Source organism: Calidris pugnax, unplaced genomic scaffold (genome assembly GCF_001431845.1).
Source record: "Calidris pugnax isolate Ruff unplaced genomic scaffold, ASM143184v1 scaffold68, whole genome shotgun sequence".
Lineage (NCBI taxonomy): Eukaryota > Metazoa > Chordata > Aves > Charadriiformes > Scolopacidae > Calidris > Calidris pugnax.
In genome coordinates this window covers 2,144,199-2,161,568 of record NW_015090921.1, presented here as the reverse complement: position 1 = coordinate 2,161,568, position 17,370 = coordinate 2,144,199, and the positions used below count along the sequence as shown (strand labels likewise).

The 17,370-nt window shown below is 48.3% G+C and overlaps 1 protein-coding gene across 1 annotated transcript in view; it reads left to right on the top strand.

The window, feature by feature from the left end:
* The first annotated feature begins 5,028 nt into the window (after window positions 1–5,028).
* DDB2 (damage-specific DNA binding protein 2) overlaps window positions 5,029–17,370 on the top strand; it is a 19,144-nt gene continuing 6,802 nt past the window's right edge. Inside the window, exons 1-6 of the mRNA XM_014950334.1 lie at window positions 5,029–5,116; window positions 5,986–6,169; window positions 8,902–9,032; window positions 9,918–10,109; window positions 12,928–13,094; window positions 16,646–16,745. Coding sequence (XP_014805820.1) covers window positions 5,039–5,116; window positions 5,986–6,169; window positions 8,902–9,032; window positions 9,918–10,109; window positions 12,928–13,094; window positions 16,646–16,745 — 852 coding nt within the window. The 5' untranslated portion in view covers window positions 5,029–5,038. The remainder of the gene's footprint in view (window positions 5,117–5,985; window positions 6,170–8,901; window positions 9,033–9,917; window positions 10,110–12,927; window positions 13,095–16,645; window positions 16,746–17,370) is intronic.

Below are 17,370 nucleotides of genomic sequence, written 5' to 3'. Positions count from 1 at the left end.
GCGGCCCCCCCCCCCCCCCAGCCTGTCTCTTGATCCAATTAACGGGCAGCCGCCGCCGCCGAGCGGGTTCTGCCCAGCCCAGGGAGGGGGGGGAAACGGGGGAGGTAGCGCCGGGTCCCCCCCTCCACGGGAAGGGCTTGGGGTCGGCGGGAGGAGGGCTGGGGGCTGCCTTCTCCCCGGTCGGGGGGTGGCCCCGGGTGTGTGAGGGTCGGGCGAGCCCGTGGGGTTGGGCTGTTCTCTGCGTTGCCCTCTGGATTGGGGGGGTTTAATTAGTTTGGAGTTGGTTGTGTTGTGCCGGGGTACAGGCAGCCTGGTGGGCTGGGGCGGGCGGGCCAGGGGGCTCCCCGCTCTCACCCACGCAGAGAAGTGGGCTTCTGAGGTGGTGTAGGTGACTCTCCCTGGGGATGGAGAGCAGCTTCACCTCCACTGGGCATCCTCTCAGCCTGATGCCGCTGACTCCCTTCGATCACTCTCCTGACTCCCTTTGGTCACTCTCCTGACTCCGTTTGGTCACCCTCCCTTCCCTCTGAAAACCTTCATCTGAATAATCCAAGCCTCATCTCTAAGACCTCAGAGCCTCTGGGTTGCAACCAGAGCCTTTTTTCTGAAGGCCAGGGATTTCGCCTGCCAGACTTTTCCATTTCTAACGCCAGCCCCCGGGTGCGATTCCCCGTGACGCCGGGGCTGGGCTCGCGGGAGGAGCGCCGGGAGGCCTCGCTGGCCCACCTCCTCTCCGCTGCTTCCAAGTGACTTGGGACACAACTGCAAGGTCCAGCTGTGGGTTTGCAGCGATGTTTATTCAGTCGGTGGAGAAAGGAAAGACTGAGAGCCTTGCAGGAGGAAGAGAGGAAAGAGCAGGCGATAAATCTCTGCTCTGGCATCTCTGGAGCAGGACTGGGATGTTTTCTCTCTCTTTACAACTGCCCCAAGTTTCATAGGAGCCAGAAAAATAACTGTACTGGGGCCCTTCAGATACATGGAGATGAACTGGAGAGTGGACATCAGAAACTATTCCACTTAATTTGTTTTGAGGCCAATCTTCTGTTCACTTTTACCTGTGTGGGATCCCTGGAAGGTGGGCATCCATGATGGGTCACTGGATGCGGTGTGACCAGGAGCTTCCTTTCAAAGAGAGGTGCAAGATGCTTGTCTTATCCTCAAAGTTAATCATAGTTGAAAAGATAAGCACCAACTTTGTATTTCCCTAAAACAAAACCAAACCCAATTCTTTGGGGTAGATATTCTCTAATTCAATTAAATTCTGTGATTTTAATTCCGTTATCTAATTTATGTATGCTAATGAAGTACAGAAAATGCAAACGCCTGTCATACGTTATGACAGACAGGGAACAGACAGACAAGACAGGGAACTATTGGAGAGAGTCCAGCGTAGGCCAACAAAGATGATTAAGGGATTGGAGCATCTCCCTGATGAGGAAAGGCTGAGAGAGCTGGGACTCTTTAGCCTGGAGAAGAGAAGGCTGAGGGGAGAACTTGTTAATGCTGACAAGGATCTAAAGGGGAGTTTGAGGGAGGATGGAGCCGGACTCTTTTCAGTGGTTCCCAGTGACAGGACGAGGGGCAACGGGCACAAGCTGGACCATGGGAAGTTCCACTCCAATCTGAGGAAGAACTTCTTTGGGGTGAGGGTGGCAGAGCCCTGGCAGAGGCTGCCCAGGGAGGGTGTGGAGTCCCCTTCTCTGGAGATCTTCAAGCCCCACCTGGATGCCGTCCTGAGTGATGTGCTCTGGGCAACCCTGCTTTGGCAGGGGAGTTGAACTGGATGATCTCTAGAAGGTCCCTTCCAACTCCAGTGATTCCATGATTAATATTCTATACTCAGCATTTGCCCTTGTTATGTTTTCATGCTGGTTTTGATACTGATATCCCAAGCACTGAGCACCTACAATAGATGCTTTCCATCTGGGACCTGGCCGTCCCCAGTACAGATGTTAAGGCAAGGGGACTACACAGCGTGGCTGCTGCAGCCCTTTCCTCCAAGCCTGGAACGGCTTATGGAAAATAGGATACTCCGGGAAACAGGATCATTACAATAGTGATAGTTTTGTTCATTTTCCTAGTGCAGGGCAGCTTAGTAATGATCATGGGATAGGAGGAGGTCAGATGGCATGATATTTAGTCTTTTATCTCTTTAGGATTATGCATTTTTTCCTTCTTTTTAGTGGAATATAGGCTTGTGTTCCTGTGCGTGCCAAACTCTGGTTGCTGTAATGGTACTTTTTACATCGGTAGTCAGACTGAAGTAGCCAAAAATATTCACAGTTCGGAAAAAAGATTCTGGCGGCGAGGAGGCAGAATACCTAACGGTATTACAAATGCTGTGAAGTCGATGGTCTTAGTGACAACACAGCTTTACCAGAGCTGGTGACAAGACAGCTTTATTCTGAGGTAGGGAACCACGTCCCAGAACTAAGGCAGAGCCTCAAGATAATTGTACATCAGACAAAAGGCATGGTAAAACCAAGCCTAATACCCTGCCCACGCGTAATTATGACTTTGCTGCATACTGTAGTTCAAAGAGTGTGAGGCTGTAAATATATAAGAATATTTTTTTTCAAATTAATTACTCTTCCTCTGGCTTGCTCAGTGTACCGTACAGTGTGCAGACACTGGGCTGTTGCACCCTGGGCCAGTGACATTTCTTCTGTGAGTGATTTGCGTACTATCTGCTATTCTTGTCCCTACTGAATAATAATTACAAAAATATCTGGTGATTCTCTAGAGAGAAAGCAAACTTGCTGTTGGTAATTGATAAAATTCCTGTATTTAGCGTTGGTGTGGCCTCTCCTTGAGAACTGTGTACGGTTCTGGGCCCCACAATTTAAGAAGGTCCTTGAATGTGTCCAGAGGGGGGTAACAAAGCTGGTGAAAAGGCTGGAAGGAATGTCCAGTGAAGAGCTGCTAAGGACTTTGGGCTTGTCTAGCTCGGAGAAAAAGAGGCTGAGGGGGTGACCCTGAGGAGGAGAAGCCGAGAGGAAGGTGCTGAGCTCTTCTCCCTGGTACCCAGTGACAGGACACATGGGAATGGTTCAAAGCTGCACCAGGGGAGGTATAGACTGGACACCAGGGAGCATTTCTTTACCAAGAGGGCGGTCAAACAGTGGAACAGGCTTTCAAGAGAGGTGGTCCATGCACCAAGCCATCCATCTGGGTTTAAGAGGCATTTGGACAAGGCCCTTAATACCATGCTTTAACTTTTGGTCAGGCAGTTTGACTAGATGATTGTTGTAGGTCCCTTCCAACTGAAATATTCCATTCCATTCCGTTGGAAAAAAATGCTCCCCATGATAGCTCTAAGAGGGAAACGCTGGGTTATGGTGTGTGTGCTCTGGGGGGACACTACTGCTGGGAGAGAAGTGGGGCAGGGACAGAGGGTGCTCATCTTCGCTGGAGATAACTTGGATAATAGTGCCAGAATTTTCTTTAGTATTAATACATAGAACATTGAAATCCATACAGTCTTTTAGTGTCCATTAAGAAGGTTGGTATCTGGGCCCCTTTTTTCATTTACAAATTTTGAAGTGTACCCCTTTAAAAGCTTATGAAAGCCGAAAGATATTAAGATTTATGTAATTTGTGTTCTGTTGGTGATTCCTGATGAACTCTACAGATTGTCTCCAATGGTGATGACTTCTGTAGACCTATAGATAAAACCGTTGGTCACTGTCAAGAATAATCTTTCTTTAGTTTCCCTTCCTGGAAATTAAGCCTTGGAGGCTTCAGAGAGAAGAATGAAAGTGCTACTTTCAATTACTCCTCTTGCTATTTTTTGCTAATGTGTATAGCTCTGAGAAGAATGTTGTGCATTACAGAAATGCCTGATAAGACTTTTAAGATTTGCTAATTGGGTTGACATGTATGCTCAATACCAGATTGTGTTGTCTGTCAGTGGTCATGATTTTTTGTGTATGTCATTCCGCAACACCCAAACCCTAAAGCCCCACAATTCAAGGAGCAGTTGTGTACAGATATTTTAGGACCTGGGTTCATAGCCAGCTGCGTGGGTGACCGGACATTAATTACTCAGTGTCGTTACTGATCGGCCTGAAGCATGGGACCTTATAGCCCCTGGAGATACGGTTCCCTGTGCAAGATGGCTACCAGACAGCAGTCCCCTTCGCAGGTGGCAGGGGATGTGCTGGTACCGCCAGGGCTCTTCCTTCCCCTTTCTTGTCTGCTTCAGCATCTAAGGTCTGGTTGTCTCTGGGCTGATCTTGCTGTGACTTTTTAATCTGCCTTTAAAAGTGTATTTTTTTTTATGAGTTCCAACACCAGGTGCATCTTCTTGTGGAAGCTGCTGTGTTTCAAATAGTGGGTTGGGGTTTTTTTCTTGGTTGTCTTTTGGGCTCTCACGGTGTAGATTTATTGTGCCAGTTTGGTGCTCTAGAAGCTGATAATAGAATCATAGAATGGTTTGGGTTGGAAGGGACCTTAAAGACCATCCAGTTCCAACCCCCTGCCCCGGGCAGGGACACCTCCCACCAGACCAGGTTGCTCCAAGCCCCATCCAGCCTGGCCTTGAACACCTCCAGGGATGGGGCAGCCACAGCTTCTCTGGGCAACCTGTTCCAGTGTCTTACCACCCTCACAGCAAAGAATTTCTCCCTGATATCTCATCTAAATCTCCCCTCTTCCAATTTACTGATGAATATGTAAGATTACAAACCCTGCACCGAAGACAAAAGCACCAACAATAACCTGCCAGAGGACACCTCACAAACTTTAGAGTGTCTGGGGCCAGGCCACGGGCCCAGCTTGAGCCTGCCCGCCGCCTCCCGCCCCAGCCGAGCCGATCATACCGACGGGGGGGCTAAAAGGCAGCGGCAAGGTGGGGAGGCAACATCCCCGGACCCTCCCCTACCCCTCAGCGGCGAGGGGTCGGCGGGGGCCGCCATGACCGGCGCCTCCGGCCTGCCGCTCCCCGGGGGCGGGCGGGCGGCGGGGGAGCTTTTCCCGCGGGGCCTCAGCGGGAGCCGCTGCCATCAACCTCCCCCCCCCCCGGGTTCCCGCCCTGGTTATGAAACCGCGGGGGAGGGGCCGGCTGCCTCCCGCCGTCCTCGGCCGCGGCGGGGAAGAGGAGGCCGCCGGGGCTCAGGTGAGAGCGGGGTGGCCCTTACCCGCCCAGGCCGCGGGGGAGCCGGGCCCGGGGCTGGGCCTGTGGGCCCGGCGGGGCCGGGTGAGGCCAGGCCCGGCGGGGCGGGGTGGGGGGGCTCGGTGGAGGAGGTTGCGCGGTGCCCGCCGGGGTATATTGAACGCATCCGCCACAGTCATTCGCGGATTATAAGTGAGTTTAGCGCTAGGATGAGGATCTTCGGGGGGGATCTGCGGCTGCGGGGGGAGTGCGAGGCACAGGAGGAGGAGGAGGATGGCTGTGGCAGGCCCCGAGCCTTTCCGAGGGGGCCCGGTGGCGTTTGGGCGCCGGTTTAGCAGAGACACGAGTCGCTGCATCCCAGTGTGGTTGGGAAGAGCCGTTCCGGCGTGGTTGGCAGCCAGGTTATGAGGAAAAAGTGGCCGTTAAGTGGGAAGCACCTTCTTGAAAGTCTTTGGTGGAAGACCAGTGGGCCTCGGCCACCGTCGTAAAAGCTCTTGGCTTTTTTCTTAGCTGGATCTAAAGAGCTCAGTGTGAGCTGCCAGGGAAACAGTTAGGCTATTATGTGGTTTCACAGATGTACTTTATGCAGATCTGTGGGTTTTAAGCTTGAGAGTTCGGTAGAAGCACATCTGTCAAAACATATTCTAGTGCTTTAGGATACGTTGATTTTCATATGTGAACAAAGAAGAGTTTATTGAACCTGTTCCCTCTTCATCAGAGCACAACAAAAAGCTAGTGTCATGCTGGTGAAAGAGGGTACAGGTATAATTGCTACTTCCAGACCACTGGGATATGTTTCATTCCAGTTTTTCTGTCTTCTCATTAAAATAAGCGTATGACAGTCTTACCTTCCGTGCTTTGTTTGCTTTTAGTGGTCAGACAGAATGGCTCCAGTGAACCAGCCAAAGGACAAGAAGCATGAGAGGACACGTGAACATTGGCCGGAAGAGGCAAAATCAACTGGGAAGAGGAAACCGGACTACGAGGAACTAGGGAATGAGCCGCTAGCAAAGAAGTTGTTTGTGAGAAAAACATCCAAACCCCCAGAGAAAATCGGTAACGTTTCCTTAGATCCTTACTGTTTCTTCCAATCAGATTTACCCTAAATGACAGGCATCGACTAGTTGAAGAGGGAGAATGCCAAGAAGCGTGTTCAAGCATGGGTGTTCAGTTGGGGTTATATATTGAAGTGATACACGGACGTGTACTCGGGTAGTACATCCTCCAGGTACCTGTGAGTGTGTGTGTCTCATTTTTGAGACTCCTTACCCCTTGGTACAAGCCTGCTCACGGAAGATGCTGTCACAGCTCATTTGAGGGTGGTTAAGATTTGTGGAATTCCCGAATTACCAGATTTCTGCTTTATTGTAGGACAGACCAATCTTGGTAATACATTGGGTTTTTTTCTCCCATGCAATTCTTAACGGGGTTTCATAGTTGTAAGGTTGGAATCCTACAGCATGCAGCCTAAGCTGGTATTTGCAGCTGATTCTTTGCATATTCTAACTTTTGCTACAGTAAGTAGGAATACTTCCTACCTCTGTGTTCAGATTAGACTGGACAGAATTTCCAGAAATCACTTCTTGTGCAGGTTTTTTTTTTTTTCTTTAGTACGTAACTTAAAAAAAATCTCTTAAAGATTTTTCATATGATGAGGAGAGGTGATTAAGTTCTAAGACACTGGAAAGGTTAATGATTTGCATTGTCAAGGAAGTTGTGTTGGCTTCAGCTATACTAAGGACTATTTTCATAGAATCATGGAATCATTTAGGTTGGAAAAGGCCCTTAAGCTCATTGAGTCCAAGCGTTAACCTAGCACTACCAAGTCCACCACTAAACCACGTCCCTAAGTAGGATGATGGTTTGAAAAGTCCCTTCCAACCTAGGCAATTCTGTGATTCTGTGTCTTTTAAATACCTGCAGAGATGGTGACTCCACTGCTTCCCTAGGAGCCTGTTCCAATGCTTAATAACCCTTTAGGTGAAGAAATTTTTCCTAATATGCAATCTGAATTTCCCCTGGTGCAACTCAAGGCCATTTCCTCTTGCCCTATTGCCTGTTAATTGAGATGAGAGACTGACACCCACCTGTTACAATCCTTTCAGGTGGTTGTAGTGAGTGGTAAGGTCTCCCCTCAGATCTTGTAACATTTGTTGTCTGGTGTAAAACTTCAAACTTGGAGCAGTTGGCAGTGTGAACAGTGAATGTGGAAGCAAAATACTCAATTTGAAAGGAGTTCTATTAACTGTGGATAGTTAAAGCATCTTCTGTAGTTTATTTAATTTAGCTACGTGATTTTCATTGTAACTCCATGGCCTAATTTTCATATTTGGTAAGCATCTGCAGTTCCTGTACAATTCAGAGCTAGTACTTTGGAAAAAAGAGGCCAATCATATTTTTCCCTTAAACCTTTTTAAAAAAAGATAAAGACCTTTGCATTTGAGCTTTTCTATTCTGTGTTCCAGTTTTGATTTTTATGTGTTTTGGAAAAAAAAAAAATAATTCTTCTGAGCCGTATAGGACAGATGCACTTTCTTGCAATGGAAACACCTTTTTAAAGGGTTTCTTCCAGCAGATTCTAAAAAAGCCATTTCTAAAAAGTTAATTTTAATAATTTATTAAGAAAGAAAGTTTGTTTCTTAATAAATTACCCCTTATAATAAAACAGAATTTGGAAAAAAAAATTCCATTTCCATCACCTCTGAAGAAGGAACTGTGGATGTTAATTCTTCCGTGAAAGAAAGGAATTAGAATATAAATACTTTTATACCTATTTCAACAGGTGTGGCGAGTGTCGGTGCTATGTTGGCATGTGAACAAAAAAGTTTAGTTTCGCACCTGTGCATTTCTAGGCTCCAGTGTTGCATTAAAGAAAGATTTTGTTTAAGTTCTAATCCTATGGAATGATCCCTATGTTTTCCGTCTTCTGTTTTGATTTTTTTTGTATCCTTAAATGAAAATAGCATTTTTGTTTCTTCAGAAATGCATTTGATGTCTAGATCCCCTGGGGTGTCACGGGACCATCGCCGTGGGGGTGATTAGATCACAGACACGGGATCGAACAGATCTGGGCTTTATGTAAAAGGTCCCTGAAGATAAAAACTTGGAACATGAACAGAATGTAGAAGCGTGCTGTACTCTCAGCAAAAATCACTCCGAACAGAAAGGTTTTCAGGCGATGAGGTGTCAGCAAGTCTATTATGGAAAACAAAACTGGTGGTGCAGTAGGCAGGCTGTATGGGCTACAGCACAAGCAGCTCGAAAATTCTGGTTCACAAGCAGGTGTTTCAGGAACGGTGTGGGAACTCGTGTTGCTGGCCTCGGGGAATTTTCAGGTGTTGACTTTTCTGCTGGTCACACGTCTGACCTTCCCTTTGCTGTACCCAGGGGTTTACCACCTCCCGGGGCGTATTTCCAAGTTGTTGGGGCTTTGGATAGCTTCATTGTATTTTGGGCATGAACCATTCAAATTGTATACTGTGTGAGAGATGCACCACCTGTGGCGTTGCTGTAGGCCTCTCCTGTTGTCTTTTTGATAAATCTTTGGCGAGGAGAAGGAAGGTTTAAGGAGAGGAAGTGTACACAAAGCTCTGGCAGGCTGTGGACAAGACTCCATGATTGCAGAGGCTGCTGCACCTTCGACATGTCAGGATCATTTAGAGACTTTTGCCTTGTGGCTGATGCTCTTCATGAACGTGGCAGCGAGTGCAGACATCTTCCTGTGGTGTTCTGTGCATGAGTGTGACGGGCCTTGGCTCTCAGTAAGTTAATCTTTTTCTCTCTGGCAGGTTGGAGTGGATGTGGATCCGTGGTGAGAAATAACAGAGTCCTGTTCCATCAGCTGGAGCGGCAGTGCAGCATCGTTCATTATGTCTACCAGAACATGCTGGGAGGCTCCATTCGGGCACAGCTCAGAAGGGTGAGGAGTTTCTCCTTCATGACTTGTCGGACATCTCAGCTCTGTAGATAAAAACATCTTAAACGCAAACGGGGAAACTTTAAAGGGGCTTCAGGTTTCTCACATACGCAGTTTGTGGCTCCATGTTTGGCACACCCTTATGTTTCTTAATCCTGTAAAAAGCAAGAGCTGGGATGACTTTCCCTTTCGGTTGGCTCAGCCCTGTCACTCTACATTTTATCCTCTGTTAATTTTGTGCTTCCTTGAATCATATTTAAACTTACCCACTCTGTCAGTTGAGTTACTGCACCGTGCTATTTTTGCATGCTCCTCTGACTGTTTTGTCGTGCTATTTTTGTACCCACTCTACTTTGTTAATTATGTCAGGTTTAGTGTTGATTTTTCCTCTTCACAGAAGAGTTAAGTCCATAATGTTTTACTATACTTCAGAGCTATACTCCTTCTTTCATTTTTCTGTAACATCCATATGTGGGAAGCACCCGAACTAGCTTTATTTTCCAGATTATTTATCTATTTTAAGTATCCCAATGATAAAGAAATCACCAAGCTCATCCAAGCAGTACCTATTCCTCAGCTGAATGACAATATCCTGCCTTTTTAGCTCAGCCCCTGAGGCTTAGCTCCCCTGAGGCTTAAATGTCATTTAAAGTGTGATATCTCTCAGTTCTCTGTTGCTTTCTGGGTGCTGTGGCTGATGTGGATTTGTGTGGTCACTGGCTGTTTCCCTTGGGGACAGCGTGTTCTCTTCATTCTACAGAGAGGCTTTTAACTTTGCGTGAATGTACCAGCACTGATGGCAATTAGAAGTTGTTGGCACTCCACTCTTCATTCAGATAATCTTGTGGATCTCTGCAAGAGTCATAATTATCTTTATCTTTTTAACAGTGTCTGCAGCTGCCCTTTGTGCGTTCTCTTGCCTCATACCGACTCTTTCGAACAGCAAGTCCCTTTGACAGGAGAGTGACATGCCTGGAATGGCATCCAACACACCCCAGTACTGTAGCTGTTGGTTCTAAAGGCGGAGACATCATCCTTTGGGACCATGAAGTACTTACTAAAACCTGCTTCATAAAAGGGGTAAGCCTCTGGGTGCGTGGAACGGGTGGGAGGGAGAACTGGAGCACCACCAAATACTGCAGATCAAAACGGAGAGGCCCATGAGGGTCTTGGGTTGCAGAAGAGGCAGCTGCAGGGCAGGACTGAGATGCAACAGCATGTCTGTTCCTAAGCCCCAGTGCTGGGGAGAACTGAGGCGTGTCGATTAAGTTCATAACGAAGCCGTACTTGGGGTGTGCTCAGTGGAAAAGTAATACAGCCACTGGGAAAAGAGTTATCTTACAGGGATGCCAGAAACAAGCAGGCAGAGAGGGTCCGTCTGGTTTAGGTCGTGATCTTTCTCTGTTCACCTTTGATTCTGTCAGATGAGGAAACAGCTTTGAGTGGGGAAAAACAAAGTCCCTTTATCTTAAACTAAGGTAGAGTGAATGGTTTCTATAGCTGGTGTGCCCCCTCCTTGCTGTATTCAGCCATTCCCATTCTGACAGGGGCTCAAAGACTCCGTAACTTTTATCCCCTGTCTAAATTAACATAGGCATACAATGAGAGGAGGTCTATCCTCCAGAGTCATCTTTCCCTTTTTTGTAAATACTGTGGTGCCAGCCAGCCAGGGAATACACTGCCTGGGGATTGAAGGAGTTCCCATCTTGTCCTGTGGGAGGGCTGCTGTCTAGACAGCCATGGTGGGGAGGACAAGGTTGTCTTTGCCTCCTTGAAGCGCTGTGGTGTGTTTCACTGTTGCTGTTAAGGACATTAGCAGTGAATGCAGACTGACAGAACACGCTTTTCTCCTTCCCCATCACTCAGTGGCTTTTTCTTTTGTTCATCCCCTTCCTTGTAGATGGGAGCTGGAGGGGCCATCACAGGAATGAAGTTTAACCCTTTTAACCCTAGTCAGCTGTACACTTCGTCAGTGGCCGGCACTACCACCCTGCAGGATTTTAATGGCAATACTGTCCGGGTCTTCACCAGCACCGAGGACTGGGAGTAAGAAATACAGCAATGCTTTGGGCCTCTGTGTCCTGCTGGCAGGAGCAATAGAGAGAGAAAGAGAGAGAGCACGTTGTGTTTGACTCTGACATGTGAGAGCTGGGCTTCCTCTTCTCCACACACATGTCCTTTATCCTCTGTATTTCAGGGATCCTCTCTCTTCCAGGGAGGCTCACTCTCCCTTGTTATTTTTCCCTGAAATGGGGGTGGTGGGTAGGAGAAAGCTTTTCTTCATGATGGGGAGGGACTCTTTGATGCTGCTTACTTCCCGTTATACCAGAGAGTTTTCTTCATGATGGGGAGGGACTCTTTGATGAGCGTGGGGGTGCCAGTGGGTTTCCTGAGCTCTCTGCTCTTAAATCTCCTGTAGCTCCGTGCCCTCAGGAACCTGGTAGCAGCGCTGCTCGTTGTCATATGGTTTATACAGGACAATTTATAGTCCCCTCAGGGCTTCTCCACAAACGCCACTGACCTCAAGTTGTGTGTGTGATAAGGATCACCCCAGTTCATCCCACCTAACTTCTGGTGCTTATCTAAAATGCCAAAATTTAAGAGTCTGGGCTCCTTCACTAAAGAGTAGAAAGAGGAGATGAATTGCTAGAGGCAACTTTGTCTGCCTGTGCTTAGGATCACCCTCTCAGACTGTTGCTTTTTCTGTGGACTCCTGAGGAAGCCTGAGCTCTACAATTAGTTACTTCAGTTCAATGTGTAAAGGTAAGTGAGGGAATTTGGGTTAGCCTCCACTTTACTTTGCCCCACCTGATTCTTCCTGGGTGGCAACTTTCCTGGTTGGTTTCCCAAGTGGCTGTTCCAGCTGCAACCTTGTAATAGGGCAGAAAGTGAACCCAATTAGTGCTGGGATGACTGGCCAGGTGGGCAAGGAGGGATGGACTGAGTCCTGGGACACAAGGGTCTCGTATCCCGGTGGGATGCCTGTCACAGCAGTGATGCCTGTGTTTGAAAGAGCGTGTCATCCTCCTACTGCTGTGAGGACAGGCTGGCTCTTTGCCTTTTTTAATCCTCATTGGCTTCTGGAAGTCTAGTATTTACAGTGAGGCTTTATTAAGTAGTGGCTCTGTGAGCAGCAGATGGAGTGCACTTGAGTATCAAAGAATTTGGGGGACTCACGGCTACTATCCTTCTTTTCTGTTTTAGTGCAGAGTTTCCACATTTCCTCAGTAGACAGATTGGGGGAAAACAACATCACAAAACAACATAATGTAACAACAATAAAACATAACACAGAACGTAAGATGCCTGTGCCATGGCGTTAGCAGTAGGATTTCTTCTTGTGCTGCTCTCATCCTGCCTGCTGGTACCTTGAGAAAGACCAGATACAGCACTGGAATCAGCCTTAGGGAACTGGTGAACGAAGTCTCTGTAAGAAAAGCTCAGTGCAGGGCTCTCATGAGATTTTATGTGGTTTCTGCATGGAATGGTGCTGGTTTTGCTTGTGATCTAAGCCTAGTTTGAGCCAGGAGGTTTACTGCGTGTTAATCCTACCCCCATAGCAGAAGATGTGGTTTCTGCATGGAATGGTGCTGGTTTTCCTTGTGATCTAAGCCTAGTTTGAGGTTTACTGCACGTTAATCCTACCCCCATAGCAGAAGCAGCAACGCTGCTAATGAGGTTTGCAGGCCAAAGTGGTGGGGTTGAACTTACAGGCTCAGAATGTCTGTGCTCAGATTGGAAACAGATTAGGAAAAAAGAGTTCTTGGGTACATGCCCTGTCAGAAAGCAGTGCGTTGTACTTAGGGAAGCTGGCAGTGTGTTCCAGGAGATGAATATTGTGTTAAGATTTTGTCTTCCACTCTAACCTTGATGCCTCTTGGCTTTGTGTGTATTCCAGAAAGGGCCAGGAGATTCTCTCGGAGACATCAAGTTCAGTCCTTATGAGGCAGCGAAGCTTTATGTGGCATCAGGGGATGGCACCCTAAGCCTGCAGGACCTTGAGGGCAGAGCGGTGCAGGTGATCTCCCGTGCCCCGGACTGTGGCCATGAGCACCATAATGTTTGGTGAGAAGGGAGCACTGCAGGGTTGATTCGCTGTTCCTTGGGGTTAACGCTGCGCTGCTTCTTGTGCCCTCTAACGTCTTCATCTTTGCCAGTGCTAGGAGACTCTTGGTATGAATTGGTTCTGTGAGGGAGCTTGGAGACAGGGCTCCTGGTCCTGACCCTGGCACTGCAGGGTGGGTGACAAGCCAGGCAGCAACTGGGCACTTAGGCTTTTAAAGAAGCTGAGCATGCTGCCTGGGGTTGCTTTCTGGTGATGCCATCTCCTGTCTTGCAGGTACTGACAGTGTCCTGGTAGAGACACAGGACTCATTTCTCTTCTAATGCTTGGGAAAACTGCACTTCTAGAAGACTCTGGTGCTTGAATTTGTGAAAATATTTACTTTATAGCCAGCTATGGTATGTGGGATTCAAGGTCTCAGTGTTTTCAAGTTAGCCAGGTGCAGGGATGAGGAGGAGCAAAACCCAGGCACTTGACCCAAGCTGGCCAACAGGATTATTTCATACCATGAACATGCAGTATAAATGAGAAAGTTTGCTGGGAAGTTCTCTCTCTTCCTTGATAGCTGCCATCCTGAGAGCTTCTTACCCCGGTGCCGAACCCCTGAGCCCTTCCCATCCTCCTGAAGCCATGGCACTTGCAGTGTCCCACATTTGCTGTCCTCTGCTGGGGGTGCACAGCTCCCTGTGATAGAATTGGCTGAGTATAATCCTTGTATATTTTGTATTGGTGTTGGGATCAGCACTGGTTCTTTAGTAGTATTAATGTGAATTAGCTAGTCTTACTCTGTTAGATCTGTTTATATGTCAACCCTCGGGTTTCCTTGTTTTTTTCCAGTTACTGTCCCTGGGTGGGGAAGGGTCATCGGGTGACAGAATAGTTATCTAAAAGACATAAATTGTTGTGGATTTAACAGACAGCTTTTCACTTAATAAAGTGTGAGGTGAGGAGAGCAGGATAACTTCCTCCTCCTCATTGTCCTCACTGCTCTGCTTTGTCTGTAGCAGCTCAGGTAGCATAGGAAAGTCACAACACATTCCTGCACAATCTGAGTTTCAGGTTATTGAGTTTACCCTGGTGCCCTTCCAGAGGCTTCAGGCTCACCGTGCTAATTTCCATGGCCTTGAATTCTAGAATAATTTGTCTTTGCAAGTGAAGCTTTCCCCCCAACAAGTTCCCAAAGGACCCCAGCTTTATTCTCACTGCCTTTCCCCTCCCAGCAGAGCTGGTGTTAAGACATATGTCTTCATCGGAGAAGTCTCTATTCAGTTGAGACAGTTGGACGAGAGGCTTCAGGCTCACCGTGCTAATTTCCATGGCCTTGAATTCTAGAATAATTTGTCTTTGCAAGTGAAGCTTTCCCCCCAACAAGTTCCCAAAGGACCCCAGCTTTATTCTCACTGCCTTTCCCCTCCCAGCAGAGCTGGTGTTAAGACATATGTCTTCATCGGAGAAGTCTCTATTCAGTTGAGACAGTTGGACGTGCAGCTTTTCAGTCACAGAATCATAGAATTGCCTTGGTTGAAAGGGACCTTTCAGACCATCTTGTCCAACCATCAACCCAACACTGACAAAACCTGTCACTAAACCATGTCTAAGTGCTGTGTCTACCTGTGTTTTGAACACTGCCAGGGGTGGTGACTCACGTTGAGACAGTTGGACGTGCAGCTTTTCAGTCACAGAATCATAGAATTGCCTTGGTTGAAAGGGACCTTTCCCCTCCCAGCAGAGCTGGTGTTAAGATGTATGTCTTCATCAGAGAAGTCTTTATTCAGTTTTGTTTCCTGGAGTATGAAGTTGAGACAGTTGGATGTGCAGCTTTTCAGTCACAGAATCATAGAACTGCCTCGGTTGAAAGGGACCTTTCAGACCATCTAGTCCAACCATCAACCCAACATTGACAAAACCCGTCACTAAACCATGTCTCTAAGCGCTACCTGTGTTTTGAACGCTGCCAGGGGTGGTGACTCAGCTGCTTCCCTGGGCAGCCTGTTCCAGTGCTTAATAACCCTTTCAGTGTAAACATTTTTCCTAATATCCATCCTAAACCTTCCCTGGTGCAACTTGAGGCCATTTCCTCTTGTCCTATCACTTGTTACTTGGGAGAAGAGAACAACCCCCACCTCTCTATGACCTCCTTTCAGGTAGAGTGAGGAGGTCTCCCCTCAGCCTCCTTTTCTCCAGGCTGAACACCCCCAGCTCCCTCAGCCTCTCCTCACAAGACTTGTGCTTCAGACCCCTCACCAGCTCTGTTGTCCTTCTCTGGACCCGCTCCAGCCCCTCAATGTCTTCCTTGTCATGAGGGGCCCAGAACTGGACACAGCACTCGAGGTGGGGCCTCACCAGTGCCCAGTACAGGAGGACCATCACTGCCCCAACCCTGCTGGCCACACTGTTCCTGATAACAGGCCAGGATGCTGGTGGCCTTCTTAGCCACCTCGGCACCCTTCTGGCTCACATTCAGCTGGCTGTCGACCAAGACCCCAGGTTTCCATCCTAAACCTCCCCTGGTGCAACTTGAGGCCATTTCCTCTTGTCCTATCACTTGTTACTTGGGAGAAGAGAACAACCCCCACCTCTCTATGACCTCCTTTCAGGTAGAGTGAGGAGGTCTCCCTTCAGCCTCCTTTTCTCCAGGCTGAACACCCCCAGCTCCCTCAGCCTCTCCTCACAAGACTTGTGCTTCAGACCCCTCACCAGCTCTGTTGTCCTCTGGACCTGCTCCAGCCCCTCAATGTCTTCCTTGTCATGAGGGGCCCAGAACTGGACACAGCACTCGAGGTGGGGCCTCACCAGTGCCCAGTACAGGAGGACCATCACTGCCCCAACCCTGCTGGCCACACTGTTCCTGATAACAGGCCAGGATGCTGGTGGCCTTCTTAGCCACCTCGGCACCCTTAGCCATCCCCCTTCTTGATACTCAGGCCCACACCATCAGGCAGGAGATTGTGGTCTTGTTGCAGTCTTCCTTGTTGGGGACGAGATGTGAACCAGAGCGTCCCTGCCCATCATGGGGTTGGTGTGACCCAAGGGCAGGACCCAGCATTTGGCCTTGTTGAACCTCATACCATGGGCCTCAGCCTATCAATCCAGCCTGTCCAGACCCCTCTGCAGAACCTTCCTACCCTCAAGCAGGTAGATACTCCCACCCAACTTGTTTGTCTTTTCTTTACCGCTGCTTCAATGTTTTGTGGAAAACATGATTTTAAAGCCGCTTCTGTACATGTGTCCACATCACAAGGGTGTTCTGATCTTTCCCAAGGTGTGTCCATGACCAGGCACCAAGTGGCTTTTCAGCCTGTTTTATGTTCCACTGTCCCGATGTGTCACACTCCATTTAATGAGCACTTCACAAACGACTAGAAAGTTACTTCATGTTCTTTCACCAGCAGAAGGCATTGCTGATAAGCCATCCCCCTTCTTGATACTCAGGCCCACACCATCAGGCAGGAGATTGTGGTCTTGTTGCAGTCTTCCTTGTTGGGGACGAGATGTGAACCAGAGCGTCCCTGCCCATGGGAGGCCACACTGATTTTTGTGTCTTTCCTTCTAGTTGCTGGTACTGCAGTGTTGATGTTTCTGCAAGCTGCCGTACGGTGGTGACGGGTGACAACGTGGGCAACGTGGTCCTGCTCAGCACTTCTGGTGAAGAGGTTTGTATGGCTCCATGCAGCATCTCCTCTACGGGAATCTTCGTGGCTCACGTGCTTTCCTACACTACAGGGACCCTGAAAAGAGGAGCAGGTACCTTGCAGCTCAGGAGAGGAGTCCACCTGTTGTCTAGGTGGTGAGAAGTCTTCCCCTTCTGCCATTCATTAGGCGTTTTGTCATTGTTGAGTGTAATGGTGAAAATTCCCAAACAGGGATTGTGTCATGTGCCGACCCTTCCTTAAGAGTATTTGCTACCGGCCAGAGTAATAATAGGGTAACCTGGGGATGAGAGCACCCTTTGCCAACAGCCTCCACAGTCCCAGAAACTCACTGCACTGATGGGAGTCGTTTAGGAGATAACTGCTTATGTGTACCCTTCCGTGACCTTGGAGTATGATACAGAATCACAGAATCTTCTAGGTTGGAAGGGACCTTAAAGATCATCTTGTCCAACCGTCAACCTAACTGACAAAAATAGACACCCACACAACAAACAAGGAGCATCATCACTAAACCATACCTCCCAGCACTACATCAACCTGTCTTTTGAACACCTCCAGGGATGGTGCCTCAACCACCTCCCTGGGCAGCCCATTCCAATGGCTGAGAACCCTTTCAGTGAAAAAA